The 17,660-nt window shown below is 35.3% G+C and overlaps 2 protein-coding genes across 3 annotated transcripts; one reads left to right on the top strand and one right to left on the bottom strand.

Annotated features, from left to right (window-relative positions):
• LOC105169198 (protein RAE1) lies at positions 111–6,396 on the top strand. 2 transcript variants are annotated; one of them, XR_002287528.1, is made up of 11 exons: positions 111–352; positions 503–589; positions 1,065–1,142; positions 1,226–1,419; positions 2,234–2,375; positions 2,923–3,003; positions 4,027–4,155; positions 5,171–5,248; positions 5,326–5,416; positions 5,578–5,658; positions 5,770–6,396. XR_002287528.1 is itself a non-coding variant. In XM_011089539.2 (11 exons), exons 1-11 carry the CDS (start codon positions 299–301, stop codon positions 5,818–5,820), a joined length of 1,047 nt encoding a protein of 348 aa, XP_011087841.1. In that variant the 5' UTR covers positions 112–298; the 3' UTR covers positions 5,821–6,396. The 2 variants fall into 2 exon arrangements, 1 of the variants encoding a protein (XP_011087841.1); XM_011089539.2 differs by having other exon boundaries at positions 112–352; positions 5,345–5,416.
• On the bottom strand, positions 6,673–15,046 carry LOC105169199 (BRASSINOSTEROID INSENSITIVE 1-associated receptor kinase 1). Its single transcript, XM_011089540.2, has 11 exons — positions 14,303–15,046; positions 13,692–13,824; positions 13,520–13,591; positions 11,719–11,862; positions 10,766–10,837; positions 10,601–10,672; positions 10,438–10,517; positions 10,048–10,179; positions 9,620–9,961; positions 7,571–7,965; positions 6,673–7,345 (listed from the first exon to the last, which is right to left on the bottom strand). Exons 1-11 carry the CDS (start codon positions 14,394–14,396, stop codon positions 7,028–7,030), a joined length of 1,854 nt encoding a protein of 617 aa, XP_011087842.1. The 5' UTR covers positions 14,397–15,046; the 3' UTR covers positions 6,673–7,027.

The raw sequence follows: 17,660 nt of genomic DNA, 5'->3' as shown, positions 1-17,660 counted from the left end.
CCATATCAAATTTTGGCACAACACATTAATTTTATATTAATTATTAACTTTTAAATTGTTTCTGTGGTTTTTTTCTTAATTAGATGGAAAATTACATATAATTCATAGCTTTTTCCCAACGCAGTATGTTGCGGTTCGCTTACCGGTCTTCTCTCACTGAAACCTTTTTCATACAAATACACAAACAACACACAGTGAATGCGGTGCTGGATTTTTGGTCATTCTCATCTCTGAGAAGTAAGCTCTGAATATTCTGTAGCTTTATTGTCCTATTAGTTAGGATTTAGGGTTTAACGATATGGCCACGTTCGGCGCTGCTTCGACGAACGTAAACCCGAACCGTTCAACTGAGGTAATGTGATTCTTTTCTTGGGAAATTTGAGCATTTTTAACTGCAATTTACTTTCTCACCGGGTTTCTACATTCCGCATTCTGTGGAGTTCGAGTTTTGCTCTTTTTCCCCATTTTAATTTTTTCTTTTTGGGGGGGCGCTTTGCTGAAGGTGGTACAACCGCCAAGTGATTCAGTATCGAGCCTGAGCTTTAGTCCTAAGGCCAATTTTTTGGTTGCTACTTCGTGGGATAATCAGGTAATTTCGTTTTCGCCAGTTTTGTGTTCAATTTCTGTTTTCTTCCTTCTGTCCATTTTCTTTTTTCCCCTAAAGTTTAATGGATGTGGTTGCTTGTTAGTTTCCTTCTGTTTTGATCTTATCTGGCGCAAGGCCGTTATTAATGTAAAAAGGGATTGAAATTCATGAAATTGAGTGCAGTTCTTGGGAGCTTCCTGCAGTGTATTATTTCAAAAGCCGTGTTGGCTTCATTTGAAGGCAATGCACATCAAATTTTCGTACTAAATTAGATATTTATTATTCCAGTTCCTTATAAGCTTTGTTGGTCTATATGAGCCCCAAATTAGGAATTCTCATCATGTGAAGCTTTTCTTCGTGTTTGTTGTGATGTTGTCTTTTATGGTGGACGTGGTGAGGGGAGTTCCACAAAGAAGCTTCCTTTGTTGCTTTAATTGTCCAAAGAGCTAACTTGGTATAATTATGAAATTCTTTTTAGGTAAGATGTTGGGAGGTAATGAAATCAGGAACCAGTGTCAGCACTGTTCCTAAGGCATCAATTTCACATGACCATCCGGTAATACGTCATCAATATAGCCTTCTGGTTATACTCAAATGATTTGGTTGTCCCCATAGTTATTTATTCTGGAATTTTGGCAGGTCTTATGTTCAACTTGGAAGGATGATGGGACAACTGTCTTTTCTGGAGGCTGTGACAAACAAGTTAAAATGTGGCCATTATTATCTGGTGGCCAACCCGTGACTGTGGCCATGCATGATGCTCCAGTGAAAGAGCTTGCTTGGATCCCGGAAATGAATCTCTTAGTCACAGGAAGCTGGGACAAGACACTTAGGTAGTTTGTCTATGCCTTTTATAGTTACTACGAGATTATAGAATCATTTAAGCTGCTTGTTTTGATTTAATGTGTGTGTCAATTCCAAAGCGCTTCCACTCACTTTAAACCACGATCAATCCCTATCAGGCATCTAGATATGAGAGGCATGCCCTTCTGTAATATACATGTAAAAGAGGGATATATCTTGAAGAAGGATTCTATCCGTTGCAAAAAAGCTTCATTCACATTATATCTATGTAGCTCAGCAACAGAATGTAATCTTGTTACAAGAGAATAATCTTTGGGCATTTTCTGTTGCTTCATGTATTTTTATATTTGATTCTCACTGTTAACTTTTTATTTTATTCTCTTAATGTCATTCCTTTGTCCACTATCAAGATCTATTGCTCTTCTATATTTATTTATTATGTTGTGTTTTTTTGCGCCTCTTACAATGCATGTATAGTTGAAGAGGAAGGGGCTAGTGGATAGTTTCTTTGTTGTGAGACTTTATACGTATCCAGACTAATGCTTTCTTATCTTATTTAGTGGTTCTATCTCCTCCCCGGTTCATTTACGACACTTCTGGGCTTTTACATCTTATTTTATCAAAACTAAGTTTATATTTGATATAGTGATCCAGGGAGGATTATTGGACACTTATTCTTTCCAGGCCAACAATATTAACTTTTGTTAACATCTTCACCGTGAATATTTTCACTTCCACCTCTAGTTAGGCCTGTAGCAATCTGACCTGTCCTCTCTTACATGCAATTTTCTTACACATAGAAAGGTGAGCTTTACTCTTGGTAAAACTGGTATTTATTTTTAGGTATTGGGATCTGAGACAGCAAAATCCCACTTGGGTGCAACAGCTTCCCGAACGCTGCTATGCGCTTACTGTTAGACATCCTCTTATGGTTGTTGGCACTGCTGATAGAAATCTTATAGTTTTCAACCTGCAGAACCCTCAGGTATTCTACTTTATGTTTGACTTTGTGCTTATTCTAATATGTTTCATGAAGTGCAAAAGAGTGTGAGGTATCGGTTGAGCTCATTTTAGAAAGCAGCGACATATGCTTGCCAATACTATATTCAAATGTCAAGTTCTACAATTATATTAATAGTGTGTTGATTCAGATCTTGTATTTTTTTTAATGCCTTAGTAAGTCGTTTAATAGATGGTTGATAGAACATTGAATATCCTTCAAACTATGTATGACAATCTTTTAAGTTTCCTTTACCATTTTTTCTGTTCTAGGCTGTACTTGTCTGCAGCTGTTCTGATGCTTTTGTATATACAAGACTGGGATAACTATTCGGAAAGCCCAAAATACCTCTTGCATAGTCTTTGTTATTTTAGTTTCTTTCCTCCGAGGCTGAAAACAGAAGAGGAGTTGGATTTTGTATATATTTCTGAGCTTTACATATCTTTGATTGATAAATCGTAGTAAATATGCCATGAGATTTTTGGGGTACTGAGTTCTGCAAACATGATCAACTCCTTCTGGGATATGGCAGTCGGAGTTTAAGAGAGTCGTGTCACCGCTGAAGTACCAGACTAGGTGCTTAGCTGCTTTCCCTGATCAGCAAGGCTTCTTAGTAAGTTTTCCTATCCGTGGAAATTATTATGCGAATAGTCTTTGTCTGCATAAGTATCTATTATGCTTTATTGTCATTTAGCTTGGGTGGCACTTATAATGATGTTACTATTGGCATAACATTAAAGTATGAAGATGTCTGCCTATGCCGAGACTTGAGTCTTTTCTTTGGTGTCAATCTTAATTGAATGCATCCAATTTGGTATGATCTAGGGCAACAATACAATGCAAAAAATTGCATCTTTATTCCTATTCAACTCAACTACTGATATTTCCATTTGCATTTGGATTTTGACACATAAGTACACTAATGAGTGATATAATATTATATTTTAAATATGGTTGTTTAAGCTTCGCTGCTTTGTATGTTTCACTATAGTACAAATTTGATCGAGTAATATATCGTGCTTTGCAATTTTCAATGCGTTTACTTGGTAACTTTCAAGTATGTCCACATGTATGCTGGGAAGTATATCATTCTATGGTCTTTCCTTTCTCTTGAATTCTCTTTATTTTGCCTACGAAGCTAACAGAGAGATATTTTTGTTTTCTAAAATTGACAACAAATGAGGATGAAGGCAAATTCTTACCTACCGGACAAAATGGTCCTTTATTGATTCTTCATCACCAGCTAAGCAATTCAGGTCTAACAGAAAAGGAAGGACAAGATTACAGAAAACAATCACCTGTTCCTCAATCATTTTATTTCTTTAAGAGGCTTGTTGATGCTCTGAAGACATTACATGATAGAGTACTTAATCTTATAGATTTTCTGGAACTGAGAACAGGAAGAATAAATCTCTCTTAATCGGTCTGATGCTCTTTGCTTTTTGACTTTGTTTAGCTTGCTGAGATGTTCAGTTTTACTAATTTCACTGTGTTCCATGCATGTTTGGGGATACTTCAAACTTTAACATTAAATGATCAGAAACCTATTCTTAGGTTGCATTATTGTTAATCCAATCACTATTTATAGTGAATTAGTTCATCACCAATACTGCCAGATTTGACAATATGTTTGTAGGTTGGCTCAATTGAAGGGAGAGTCGGTGTACACCATCTTGATGATTCACAATCAAGTAAAAACTTTACTTTCAAGTGCCACAGAGACGGCAATGACATTTACTCCGTGAATTCACTGAATTTTCATCCTGTAAGTTGTTTTATTTAAATGTTCATTGAGCTAGATGTTTTGGCATTCCAGCTTTTCAGCCTTTTCTCTTCCTTTCACTTCTCGAGTTCTCGCTTAAGGGAGCCTGGGTGAAATTTTGAAGTTGTTAGTGGCCTAAAATCTTTTAATCACTTATATAATTTCTGTTCGCCTTGATGTACCAAAGGGCTATTGCCCCCTCCTTATCAGGAAAAGAATATCATACTGAGCCTTTTGTCCACCATCCAGTATTCTATATTGAATCGATTGCAGAATGGTCCATGACTCCATGCATCTTTTTATCTGATTCTGATCATTTACAATGTATTATATACTGGAGTAGTGTTTCTGGTCTCTTATGAAATGGAGGTTGTACCGGTTTCTCACCCTTTCTTGTTTTCATGAGTTACACTTCAGATAACACCATCAGCTTAACCAAAAACAGAGGTTCATAAAATGTACAACCAAAAACAGCATCAGAGTTTTGCTGTGTGTTTTCACTTGTTCTATTAGAAGAAAATTGCCAACATAAATTCTTATCTCTCTTGTTTTTTGGAAGTCAAAGTTAATGCTGACTCTTGAGAACTGCGAAACTGAATACTCTCAATTCCAATGGAGGCCAGTTCACTTGGCAAAGCTGGTCCTAGACTTGAGGTTGTGGGTTCAAATTATACTAGCAATCTGTGTATTAATCTAATAGATATTATTTTTTCATCAATGGACTTTAATGCATGATAAATAGATAGGATTCTCTATAAATGCAGTGTTTCATAATTCACTGAAAAGAAAGTCTCATAATTGTTTCAGTTATCTATTCCCTCTCAACTCTTAACCTAACAAGTTGTCTTGCGTTTTTCTTAAGCTTTTGGGAAAGATTTTGATCATATTCCTGCGTTCACAAATTTCTAACATTCTGTAATTTCTGAAGAAGTCTTAATGAAAAAGTTGTTTTTCTGTGTCACATGTCCTACTAGTTCTATACTTCTCCGCTAAACAATCTTCTATTGCTGCACATCAGATACATCACACTTTTGCCACTGCTGGATCTGATGGAGCCTTTAACTTTTGGGACAAAGATAGCAAACAGAGGCTTAAGGTATATATAACATATGCTTCAGTTTTCATTTTGTTCTATGCAACTCTCTATACAGACATCCATCCCAATACTGTTAGTTATTTCATCATTCTCTAGGCTATGCTGAGGTGCAATCAGCCAATACCTTGCAGCACTTTCAACAACGATGGTTCAATATTTGCATATGCGGTATGTCTTGGCTACTTGTTCAATAAAATATATCCATTATCATGTCTTGAAATTCATTAAGGGGAGAAAAAAGGAACAAAGAACTTGCATTGTTATTAATATCAGTAATTCAATAAATTGAGATATGTCTGGATTTGAATTGTCTACTGTTCCAAGTTCAGGTATGTTATGATTGGAGCAAGGGTGCTGAAAATCATAATCCATCAACAGCAAAGACCTATATTTACCTACATCTGCCCCAGGTACCTTCTTTTTATCATTTTGAATTATGTTTGACATTCTTTTATTTGACCTCACAACTGTTTACTGCTGCAAGTTTGCACATTATTATTATCTTCTGTTATTCATGGCAGGAGGCTGAGGTGAAAGGCAAACCACGGGCTGGAACAAGCAGCAGAAAGTGAAGCCTTCCCCCCGTTTGCGAGAACAGAAATTACAAACACTCTGTACGTGAACTTTTTGGTTCTATTTTTCCCGCAAAAGGTACAACTACAATTTTGTTTCAGTGCAAGGAGGAGATCAGGCTTTTGTGTTATGTTGGATCACATTCTTTCATCTGCTTCCAGTTGTGACGCTTTAGCAAGTTCCCTTTTGGTTGGAGATATTTCATCAATCAGACTAGGTGGTCTGGAGACAGGCCGGAGTTTTCGTTTTCCAAGTAATTGAGTGCCTCATGGTGTTGTATTGTTATTGTTACCATTTTCTTGGTTGTGTTGGGTCACGTAGTGGTGTAAAATGTAATGCAGGCAGTAAGACTATCGTATCAGGTCTTTGCCATTATTCAGGAGTATGTCCTATATAGATTGGTTGGATGTCGTTATGAGTGTGGGTTAGAAGAGGTGTAAAATGTGATGCAGGCAGTAAGATCATCTTATCAGATCTTTGCCATCATTCAGAAGATGTCGAATGTACTTATTGATAATGCGGGGCTTGTAAAATTGAAATGTAAGATTCAAATATGAGATGATATTGAGTTATTATTGTGTACAATGCGTACCTCTTGCTTGGGCAGGCATGATGATTGAATTGAAATTCTTGGATGGAAAAAATTATTTGAAACTCTTGATTGTTAGAGCGACATAAAATACATAATATTTGGGAAATAACGTTGTTGCAACTTGCAATTGGACGGCCATAAACCCACATTCCCAAATTGACTGTGAAGTTTGATCCACAAAAGACCTGTGATTCTTTGTTAGTGCAATCCCTAATAAAAAGTGAGAACTTTGTTCTCATAAAAATTGCTGAATAGCATCTTTGCCCCCTAACAAAATGAACCTGCTTATTATTTATTAACAACCTTTAGCTATTCCACACATAAGAATGGAGTACACTGGTAAATGTTTAAGAAAAAAAAAAAACATTGGTGCTTCCACCACCATACCTGCAATGGATTTGATCGCACCTGAAAGTGACCTACAGAATATAGACCTTCCCTTATCATCAAAATTCTGGAACATAATGAAAACTGGAATGCTAACAAAGCGGAAAAAACAAAACGGAAGAAAAAAGATAGAGAAAAGAAATAAATCATATACAAAAAAATATCAATCAAAGATGGAGGGCCGCCTAGAGTTTCGAATGTGCACCGTAGAACTGAACAACCAAAGATCATCTAGGCCCAGACAGTTCATCAGGTCGGATATTAGAAGTGGAATCAGCAATTATCCAATCGGTGTTGGGGTGATGTGTGTGACTGAACTCTTGACGAAACATTTCTTCCTTTTGCCACTCTTCCCACCTCTCGGCCAGGCCATCACCTTCCAGCATTCGGACAACTTCCGACATCTTGGGGCGCTCCATTGGAGAGCTCTGTGTGCAGAGTAGAGCAACTTGAATCAACTGCTCCACCTCTTCATCAATGTAATTACCCTGAAGATCTGCATCAACTAATGTTTCCAACTTTTTCTCCTTTAGAAGTCCCTTGACCTGAATCAGTACAAATATTTTCGCATTAATCAATTCAGAGAGGTCATGATGCAGTAACTGAAATCGGAAGTTCAAAATGATGAAGTCTGTGAGGGAAGCAAAAGAGAAAATCATAACCACAATACAGCATGAGCATTTCACTTTCTATTTTTTAACAGAGACCGAGTAAGAGAAGCTTATAGAAACAAAAGAGTATGAGGGTGCTTCTGAAATGTCAATGCTTACCCAATCTAGTAACATAACATCATCGTCATTGGCAAGCCGAGCAAGATCAAATGCCCTCTGGCCAGTGATAAGCTCAAGAAGCATGACACCGTAACCAAAAACATCAGTTTTCTCTGAAGATTTACCAGTAGAGAGGTACTCAGGAGCTATATGACCAATTGTTCCACGTACAGCTGTGGTAACATGTGTATCCTTGTAGTCCATGAGTTTAGCTAACCCAAAGTCACCAACGACTGCCTCAAAGTCCTCATCCAACAATATATTTGCAGCTTTGACATCACGATGAATAATTTTCGGGTCACAATGATCATGCAAATAAGCAAGTCCCCTTGCAGACCCGAGTGCTATGCGTTTCCTTATTGCCCAATCAAGTGGAGGCTGTGATTCAGGTCGTTCTAGCACAATGCATCAAACAGTCCATCAGAAATAATACAAGCCAGAAGGCCATAGTGGACCTATTCGAGTGATACTGCAGAAGTCTATACTACTTGGACAATAGCATATCAGCAGCATTACCACATTGATACAATATAGCAAATTAACACAAATATTATCCACTTCAACCATCACCATAACCAATATGCATACAGAATTTTATGCACTACCTTGTTCAACAACTTTGCCACTTCATGGGCACACACACATACGGCACCACTGCATGAGAGTAGAATTGCATAAAAGCTGAAAAACCTGGAGATGTTGATGGAATTGGTGCTATTTCATATGACTGGTGAATGTGGGTGTTGGTAGAGGCATTTTATATTATCACACAAGTAATTTCCACATGGACCAGAAACCCAAAGAACAGCTGAAGAATTGGTAGGTCTCAAAGATTGACATAATTCTAAATTGATAGTGGACTGGTGAAATAAAATACACCATCTTATGAACTAATATTGACTTGTGGAGGATGAGGAAATCCACAATCCCTCTATATATATCTAAATAAAAAACAAGGCTGCAAGAAATTCACCCAGTTGCTTCCACAGACAGGCATACCAATAACAGTTGAATGGCACATTCTTCTTACAGCTAGCTAGAAAAGCAACTGTTTAAATTGCAGAATAATTACACTTCTTATCCCTTATTTTGCTGCCAGTGAAATGTTAATCCATGTCCCAGCTCCAATCAAACTTAGCCCCTCATTTTCATTATTAAACAAAAATGGTTAGTTTGAACTGCAACGCACATTTACATACAAACTTTTTCATCCTTAAACATTTCAAACTTTTTATAGTTCTATTCCATTGCATTTCTGTAACTGCAATAGCAATTCTTAATAGTTGGCGAGGATGAGTTTGTCAGTATTAGGAACAAATAGTGACAAGGACTGAACCAAAAGGACAAAATTGTACTATTGGAAAATATGACGGAACAGAAATATAATTATGCTGTTAAACCGCCATATATCACTAATGGTGCTGGTCGCACACCCAATTTGTGAGCTTAAATTTTCAATATATAACATAATTATGGGATAGCACATTTTTCTCAATTATTTGAATGTGTATATCTGCTATCTGGATCTAATATATGAAATTGCATGGTTGAAGAAAAAATTGGGGAGTAAAGTTGGAGTGGGAGAGGAGAAATAATATAGTTGAAACAAAACATGGATAGGAAGAGAATAGCACATCGCGGATCAGGGAAAGATGCCAAAAACTTCCTTGGCATTTATGTTCTGGAATGGGGTTGCTTTTGTCTATACAGTTGTATGGATAACCAAACAACATTCTGAATTTTTTAAGCTACTCAAGCTGCTATAGAACATGTGAATCACTTGAAAAAAGAACATCTTGAGTAGTATATCGGGTATAGTATTAGCAAAATCAACATTAGTATTATACAGTCAATTCAAGCTTCTCATATTGATAGTGAGGATAATCCAAATTGAACAAATCTGACATTTATACCAGTCTAGATCAGCTGCAGTTGGTCAGGTTATGATGTAAAACAGTTACTTCTAGGATGATCATTCTAAAAAATAATCCCTACAAAAATAGATGACCAAGTACAGTAAAAGAAATTCCAAAAGCAGATGAAGCCTACCTCTTAAGCATGATGCAACACTTCCATTGACCATAAAAGGATAAACAAGGAGCCTCTCTGTTGGTGTCATGCAAAAGCCACGCAGGCGAAGTAAATTTCGATGCACGGCCATGCTGATCATTTCTACTTCTGTTTGGAACTGCAGCTCTCCACCTTGAGTACGTTCCTCTTTTAGTCTTTTGACTGCTACTAGAGAACCATCAGCTAACCGGCCTTTGTAAACCTTACCAAATCCGCCTCTACCAAGAATATTTTTATTGCTAAAATTATCTGTTGCAACTTGTAGTTCACGTAGAGAGAATCTTTTGAGCTGTCCCAGATGAACTTCTGGATCCTCCTCCGCTGCAATTTAAATACAAAACTAAGTGAAAATTGAGATCATATGATGTATGTCAACTTTTAAAAAAGCCAATTCTTGATCAACTGACCAGGAACGTCAAAGAAATGGTCCTGTGGCTTCCTTCTTCGGTACCATGCAAGTGCAATTGCAGGAGCAGCAAATAGAAGGGCGGCTCCAGCAGCAACCCCTCCAGCAATAGCTCCAGTAGCACTGTTTCCAACTACAAATGCAATTCATTCATAAGCTTATATTATTCTTTCACATAGTAAATCAAATTCCACAATGGTACTATATTCATTGAAGAAAAGTGTTCAGGTGAATGCATTTTACAGAATCTTAGTAGCACTACGCATATATTTCTAGATCCAGTACCAAAATAATCTAGTGATGTTGTATTCATCTACTTGATTAAAGTTCCATTTTCCTTCTAGAATGGGTCAGGAAACTAATAGAGTTGAGGCAAAGATGGCTGCCAAACCTCGAGAAGGAGATGGAGTTGTTGGTTGAACTGGAGGAGGTGGAGATGCAGGGAGAGGCTCCAAGCGATTATTGGCAAAACTGAAAGGAATGAAGAAATCAGCAATAACACCAATACCAATCAATCTGTCTACCTCAGTAAAAGCAAATGAAATGTCATAAACCTGATAGGTGTGAAAAGCTGAAAGGATCCATTGACCGGAATTTTTCCCGTGAGTTGGTTATTTGAAAGATCGCTGCATTTTTAAATAAGAAATGAATTTGTTTCATCAAAAGACAAAAAAAGTAAAAATCACCAGATAAAAGAAATTTATTGATTTCCTACTCACAGGACTTGAAGTGTGAAGATGGTAGTCAGAGACCTGGGAATTTCTCCACTCAAACTGTTATTATTGAGCCTCCTATGTAGTACATGGGGTAAAAATACATTGTTAAGCTTCAAAAGAAAACAAACAAATCCAAAGAGAAGCTGATGCAGTTGCTGTCATTACACATAGCATAGCCATCCACCATCTACCTGAGAGGGGTAACATAGAACTCAGGCAGCCTCTGCCTTGTGTTTTGCAACTTCCTCAATTTCTTTTGACATAAATAAGGTGAAAACCAAATGCTTAATTTTCAGGTATTTCTTCCAGTTGTATGGTAAAAGTGTCACCGGCAATCTGCATTGCAGGAAACTATTTTCATTTCCCTTTCCCTAAGCATTTATTATCCCCATTTGCCAATTATCTTTTTTGCTATCAGAAGTAGTCATGCTCTGCAATAAAAGCCCTTCTTACAAGATTGATCGTAGCATCCGACTAGCAACTTACAAAAAAGTGAAGAAATCTTAACAATTAATAATACACATGAAAATTGTCTACCACTGTTGATTTCTCTTTTTAAGCAATTCCTACCAACTTAAAGTCGATCTTTTGGCATGAGGGCAATGCAATAATAGTGAAATTTGGCACAATTTTCTATGCATAGGAAACTAGACACTAAATAACTAAACTGGAAATACAAATTACATAATGAAGGCGAAAGTCAACTCAAACTTAATAGTCACAAAGGAACAACAGTGGTTTCCATTTTTCTCATCCTTCTAAATTCACTACTCAAATGAAGTTTAAGAAAATAATTTTCCATGAAGCATGGAAGGAAAGACTTCAACACTTCTACCCGTAGACTGTATGTCACCTATTTCCAGATGGAAAACATACACATTAAGAAGCAAAAGGATCTCAAGAAAACGTAAAGACAAATATACACAAGTAGGAACGAGAAAAAGAGAAACCCATACAAGAAACGCAGTTTCTGAAGCTTGCCCAATGTGTCAGGGATTGGACCACTGAGGCTGTTCAGATAAAGATCCAAGCTCACCAAGTTTGTTAAGTTTCCGAGCTCATTAGGAATTCTTCCACTTATATTGTTACTGTAAAGTTCCCTGCGAGAAGAGAGAAAAAGAGAGTGAGAGATTTTGTTCTTTCTCTTTTTGTTTGGGGTTGGGGACGGGAGAGGGGGGATTTTTCAGATGATATGTAAGTAAAATTCAGAGATAAAGACAGAGCTGCAGACACGTAAAGTTGAACCTATCGTCTATAGCATGATAGCTTCAACTCTGAGTCACATCTGGGAATCTAATAAAATATACATCTCTATAAGTGTCATTTAGGATTTAACATAATATCATAGTTAACTTTTACTTTACTCTTGGATGTAGTTGTACAGTTGGACACTAGATGTCCTAATTCAGTTCAATGTCAGATGGGCACACTGATGGTATTTATTTTTGCAGAATTAGGAGATTAAATTTCCTCTTTCATCTTTTTTCTTTATCATTGACCGTCATAATATCTTGGTTCTTTCTCAGACCACCAAGACTGAATGTAAAACATATAACAAGAAGGGCGGCGGTCCAATTATACAATCTATGAACAGACTGGTACCGTGAGTAATCAGATAGCAACATCATAATTACTGTATAGACAGGTCAGGAATTCCACACTTACAGACCTTTCAAGAATACTGCTCTTACGCCTCTCTTGCAGCATTAGTAACAGTCATGTACTGAACACATGCTGAACTCTGCCCATAAGTTCATGCATGTTGTAGATCCAGCCATGACCTTATTATTGAATATTGAGTCAGCATGTAGGTGAAGTTCAAATGTCAACCACTTGCATGAGAAAGGATGTAAAAGTATGCTATACAAATTCATAGTAGGAGTCTGTTCTGACTAGTTCGAAAATCTTTCTAAATCAGGATGGTTTCCGGACCCAACCATCGATCAAGTGATCTCCGCAGCACGTTCAGCCACCACAAATACAAAACTAATCTTCCACCACCTTAGCCAGTAACAAATAGCTTTTGTGATCTATTCCAGTAGGGACTACATCCAACAATCTAGCGTAGAAAACTATGGTGACAATGTGTTGAAGCATAAAACATTGGCCCAAAACTGGTCTATTCCAACCAGCAAGAATCAATGCCTTATCCACACACATGATATGGGAGAATGTTACCATTTTCTCCATGAAGGCAAGAGCTTCACTTTACAGAATTATGAACAAATCGCATGCGGCTTAGCTCATAAAAAGGGCTTAACTAATGGAAAGTCTCCACAAAACGTTCAAACATATGTTCGTGGTATTCCTCTTTCTTATCATTCTTCTTAGTTGCTATATTTTCTTCCCAGTATTCCTTCTTAACATACTAAAGCATAAACTCCTGCTGTCTATTAAGTTAAAACGGGCGAGAGCTTTACAACAGAAATTCAATAAATGTCACTGTGAGACTCACTCCAGTATGAGTAAGTACTGGAAAAGAATCGTATCTAAAGGCATAGCTTTCTTCATTCAAGTGAACAAAAGGAAACATATTGTAGAATTAACAGAAATATAAGAGTAAGACAATAATTTTTCCCATGAAGAGAAACCTAAGTTTCACACAAATAATAGAACCTTTTTATCCTTGAAAATTAAAGCAAATAGTGGAAAGGAAGTCGTGAATTAATATGTAGAAGCTATGGAGTAAGAATTAACATGACAAAGACTAGCATAAATATAACAAGGTGAACTTTAGTCTGAAAAATTGTGACTTACAAGTACTGTAAATTCGGGAGCTGACCAAGCTGTGGAACCAGTTGACCAGACAAATTGGCATTGCCAAGATCACTGTGCATAGACAAACACAAAAATATTCAATAATTTGATGGTCCTACTTTCTATGGAAATAAAGCAGCTCCACTAGAATGAGATATAAAAGCAAGTTTACACTCGTGTAACACTATTGTCGCTATTGCATGTGACGTGAAACCAAGTGCAAGGATTGACAAGGGTCGGATCCCAACTCCCAAGAACATTATTAGGATCTGCCAAATTGCTCTTTAGGGCATTCAAGGCATCGCCTGCACCAACACAGCTTTCAGACATGGTTTAATTTGAATATTCCAGTTAAGTTACAAAAAAACAGCACAACTGTATGAATCACAGAAACAACAGTTTCCTCCAAAAAAAATTCACAGTCAGTTACATGTCACAAGGCAGCATCAAGAAAAATCAAGAGAATTTATTCCGAATTTCACCTAATCACTGCAATTATATCTTTATTTGTGATCTGACGTTCTATAAATCAAAGTCAGGAATTTACTCCATATCCGTAAGGAGAATAATTCCTTTACCAGTCTTAGCTCAGCGCACTGATCACAAAATCCAAAAAATTCTAATTTTAACATAAGCAAATTTTACCATTCAGTTGAACTCAGTTCAAGTCAACGTATACCCATTACATCAAGTTCCCCAATAGAGAAAGTGAAAACCTAATCAGAGATAAACAACTAAAAACAAAACAATGGAGGAACAATAATAACAAACCAAAACACAAACCTTCCGCGTTTGCAGAAACCCGCGAAAATATCGTTAAGACCAGCACAAAGCATAGAAAACCCGAGTACAAGATCGTGGGAATTGACCGATCCATGAAACACTTACCACCTAAAAACCTAAATTCTTCATTAAATCCTACACTAAACTCCCACTTCCGTAACTCAACGCTACATAATCATCCACCCCACCAAATTAAACAAAATCAAAGAAAACAAAGCAAAATAGGAAAAGGGGAATAAATAAAAGCTGTTGATCAGAACCCCACAAAACTGAGCTGAGCTGAACCAGCCCCAAGAAGCAAGAACTGATATCACAAGTCAAAAAAAGAAAACAGAAACCGCAGCAGAAGAAGAAAACAAAAGCAGTGATGTAAATCAGAGTTGATTTTTGAAGAATGCAAACAACTAAAGAAAGAGAAAAGAATAAAAGACGGGCTGTTCCCTTTTCCTTTCTCTGTTTCTTTAATCTGATAGTGGAATTCGATATTTCTCGAGTAAAATATTTGAGGATGCAGCATTCAACGGTCCGTGAAAGAGAGAAAAATGGTGGAGCTGGGGAGTGGGTGGGGTTGAAAATCTTGGCAAAGAAAAAGGAAGAATGGATTAATGCTCAGTCAAAGGTTCTCTCTTCCTTTCACTGCCACTTACCACCAGTTGCATTATTCTATAGCACTGACAGAGCAAAAGACCCAAAAAAAACAAGAACAAGAACTGGATTGAGCACCTCACACCTCACTCACTTTTCTTCTTTTCAATTCATTTTTTATTTTTTTCTTCTTAGAAGAGTGGATGTGTATGGGACAAATTCCCCATCTTCAATTCGAATATCTTTTAGGGTTCAAGATTTCAAAGTTAATTCTACTCCTTAACCACATTTTTGCATTTTTAGTCTTAAATCGAAAGGTGGGGTTATGGGTTAGAGTCCTATCAATCTGGAGACACTAATCCATTATAATAGTATTTATGGAATTATTATAACAATAATTCTTAATTAATTATACATATTTGATATTATTGATGATATTGATGATTGATAATTAAAATCACGATGCATTCTTTCATATATAGTCAATTTTAGTATATTATATCATCTATTATTGCTATTTGAGTAGCGTTGGTTATTAAATGAAAACGGAACGTGTCTTCTAAGTTTGGCACCAAAATATAGAATAATTAATCCTAATCCTATACACCATGCAATTGCAGGTTTGATGACTTCATTAAACTCAACACGAAGATGTTTTTAAAGTTTATAAAATATTGAATTTTATTTAAAAATAAGTAATTAAAATATTTAAATAAAAGACAATACTGTATAAATAAATAAATTTAGTTTTTTAAATCTCTTCTGAATTTTATTTTGCTAGAACGGGCTCCCTCATATCTTACCCAAAAATTAAGCATTTGGAAATACTAAACTCACAGGTTATTATCTTTTATTTTATAGTAGTTTCGTATTTTTTTTGTTTACTTTAATTATATTTCTTGATTTATAATATTAATATAAAATTTATGTTTAAATTTAAAATATGTTAGACTATTAGTCGTTCTACACAGTTCCCATGAGTATATTAAAAAAAGCTATGGTGCGAGATAAAGAGAAAAAAAATTGTTAAAAGAAACAATTGATATGTGAGGGGATATGACGTCCGTGAGAAGAAAGAAACGTGGAATAATAAAAAAAAAATTATAATTATGAATTTATTAAAATTTAGAAGTTTATGATAAAAAATATGAAATGAAAACGGGAAGTAGTGGATTGGGATAAATACAATTATAATTATAATATTATTAAAAATATTAAAATTATTATTCTAATAAAAAAAATATTAAAAATAAAATTGAGTACTTAATAATTGATATGATACATTTTTTATAGATATAATAACAAATTTTATTTTTAGAAAAGAGGGTACAACTATTTTTGGTTAAGGGAGTACTTTGACATGAGAAAGCGGGTCAAATCGCACGAGCGGTGGTGGACCCACCACGCGCCGCCGCCAGTATGCAAATGGAACCGACGCCGATGGTGAAAGCTGTTTTCACTTTTCCCACATTCCCAATCACCATTTTAGTTGAAAGAAATGAAAAAAAAAAATGACCTCCTAAGTCAAAATATATATATTAATAATTAAAACTGTATCCCTTTTTTAAAAAAAATAAATAAATAATGTAAGTATGAGTTTGAGAAATATTTTTCTTAAGCATGATTTTATATTTTTTTGGTTGTTCAAAAAAGCCGTAATTGATATGATATTTTATTATTCTTCGCTCCCAAAAAAAAATTAAAAAAAATGACACAAAATTTAATTTATTTACTTTGAAAATTAAAGGGACACCTTTTTACTTATCTAAACAATGGTACGATGACATAACTTCAATTCCAAATATTGAATATAATAAACATTTATTTTATAAAATATGCAAAATATTCATATATGATATCAATCAACATTACTATATATCTTTAAATAACAATGAATTTACAAAGAATAATAATAATAATTTCAAATTCCTTTCCATCTATGTGGAGAGGTGTTTATTGCAATAATAATTATTAGTTAATTATGAATATTATACAGTGATAATTGATACATTAATCGATAATAATTATTATTATTGAGATTCATGATATAATTATTATTACTAATTCGAATATTAAAAATAGAAAAAAACTCGTGAGCCTATTAGGGAACGTTTTTTTTTTTTTTAATGGGCACCTCGAGAACTTTCAAACAAAAATATTTAGGCTCGCTCGACTCGAGCTCGAAAATGTTTGCTTGTAATTGATTTTGTTTCTTTTTTTTTTTTTTTGGTAGATTTGGTTATACATGTCCAGCTCTAAGAAATAGTGCTTATAATTAGATTTGGCAAGATTTATTCAACTTAGTAACTCATCCAATTTATTTTGGTTAATAATAAATCTACTATCCTATAATAGCAATTATGAGAAATTTCTACACTACAAAAAGAAAATTCAAATTTATGAAATTTCAATATTGGGTCAAAATTACATAATTTGGGCAAAGGGCCCTTTACAAACAAATTCAACGATTTCTTATTAAAAATTTAAAATATACCAATTGAAATGCAAACTTGGTAGTCAAGGGATAGTTGATATCCACTTTCCTTATTGCATAACAATACTCAATTATTCAGTTACTGCATTGTAATAAATGATTGGATTCTTGCCATCATGCACTGAATTTTCATTCAAAATTTCATCACTTATTTCAAATAGAAAAGGAAGTAAGAATCACATTAAATGATGGCAGGTAATAACAGCATGGAAAAAGCTGGACATTCAAAATCAGAACATTCCTTCAAGAGAAACAGGAATACTTCTGTGAAAATGATGA

This window comes from Sesamum indicum, linkage group LG8, assembly GCF_000512975.1.
Source record: "Sesamum indicum cultivar Zhongzhi No. 13 linkage group LG8, S_indicum_v1.0, whole genome shotgun sequence".
Classification (NCBI taxonomy): Eukaryota; Viridiplantae; Streptophyta; class Magnoliopsida; order Lamiales; family Pedaliaceae; genus Sesamum; species Sesamum indicum.
Note: the sequence above shows the minus strand (reverse complement) of the source record. Positions and strands in the feature narration are given on the sequence as shown.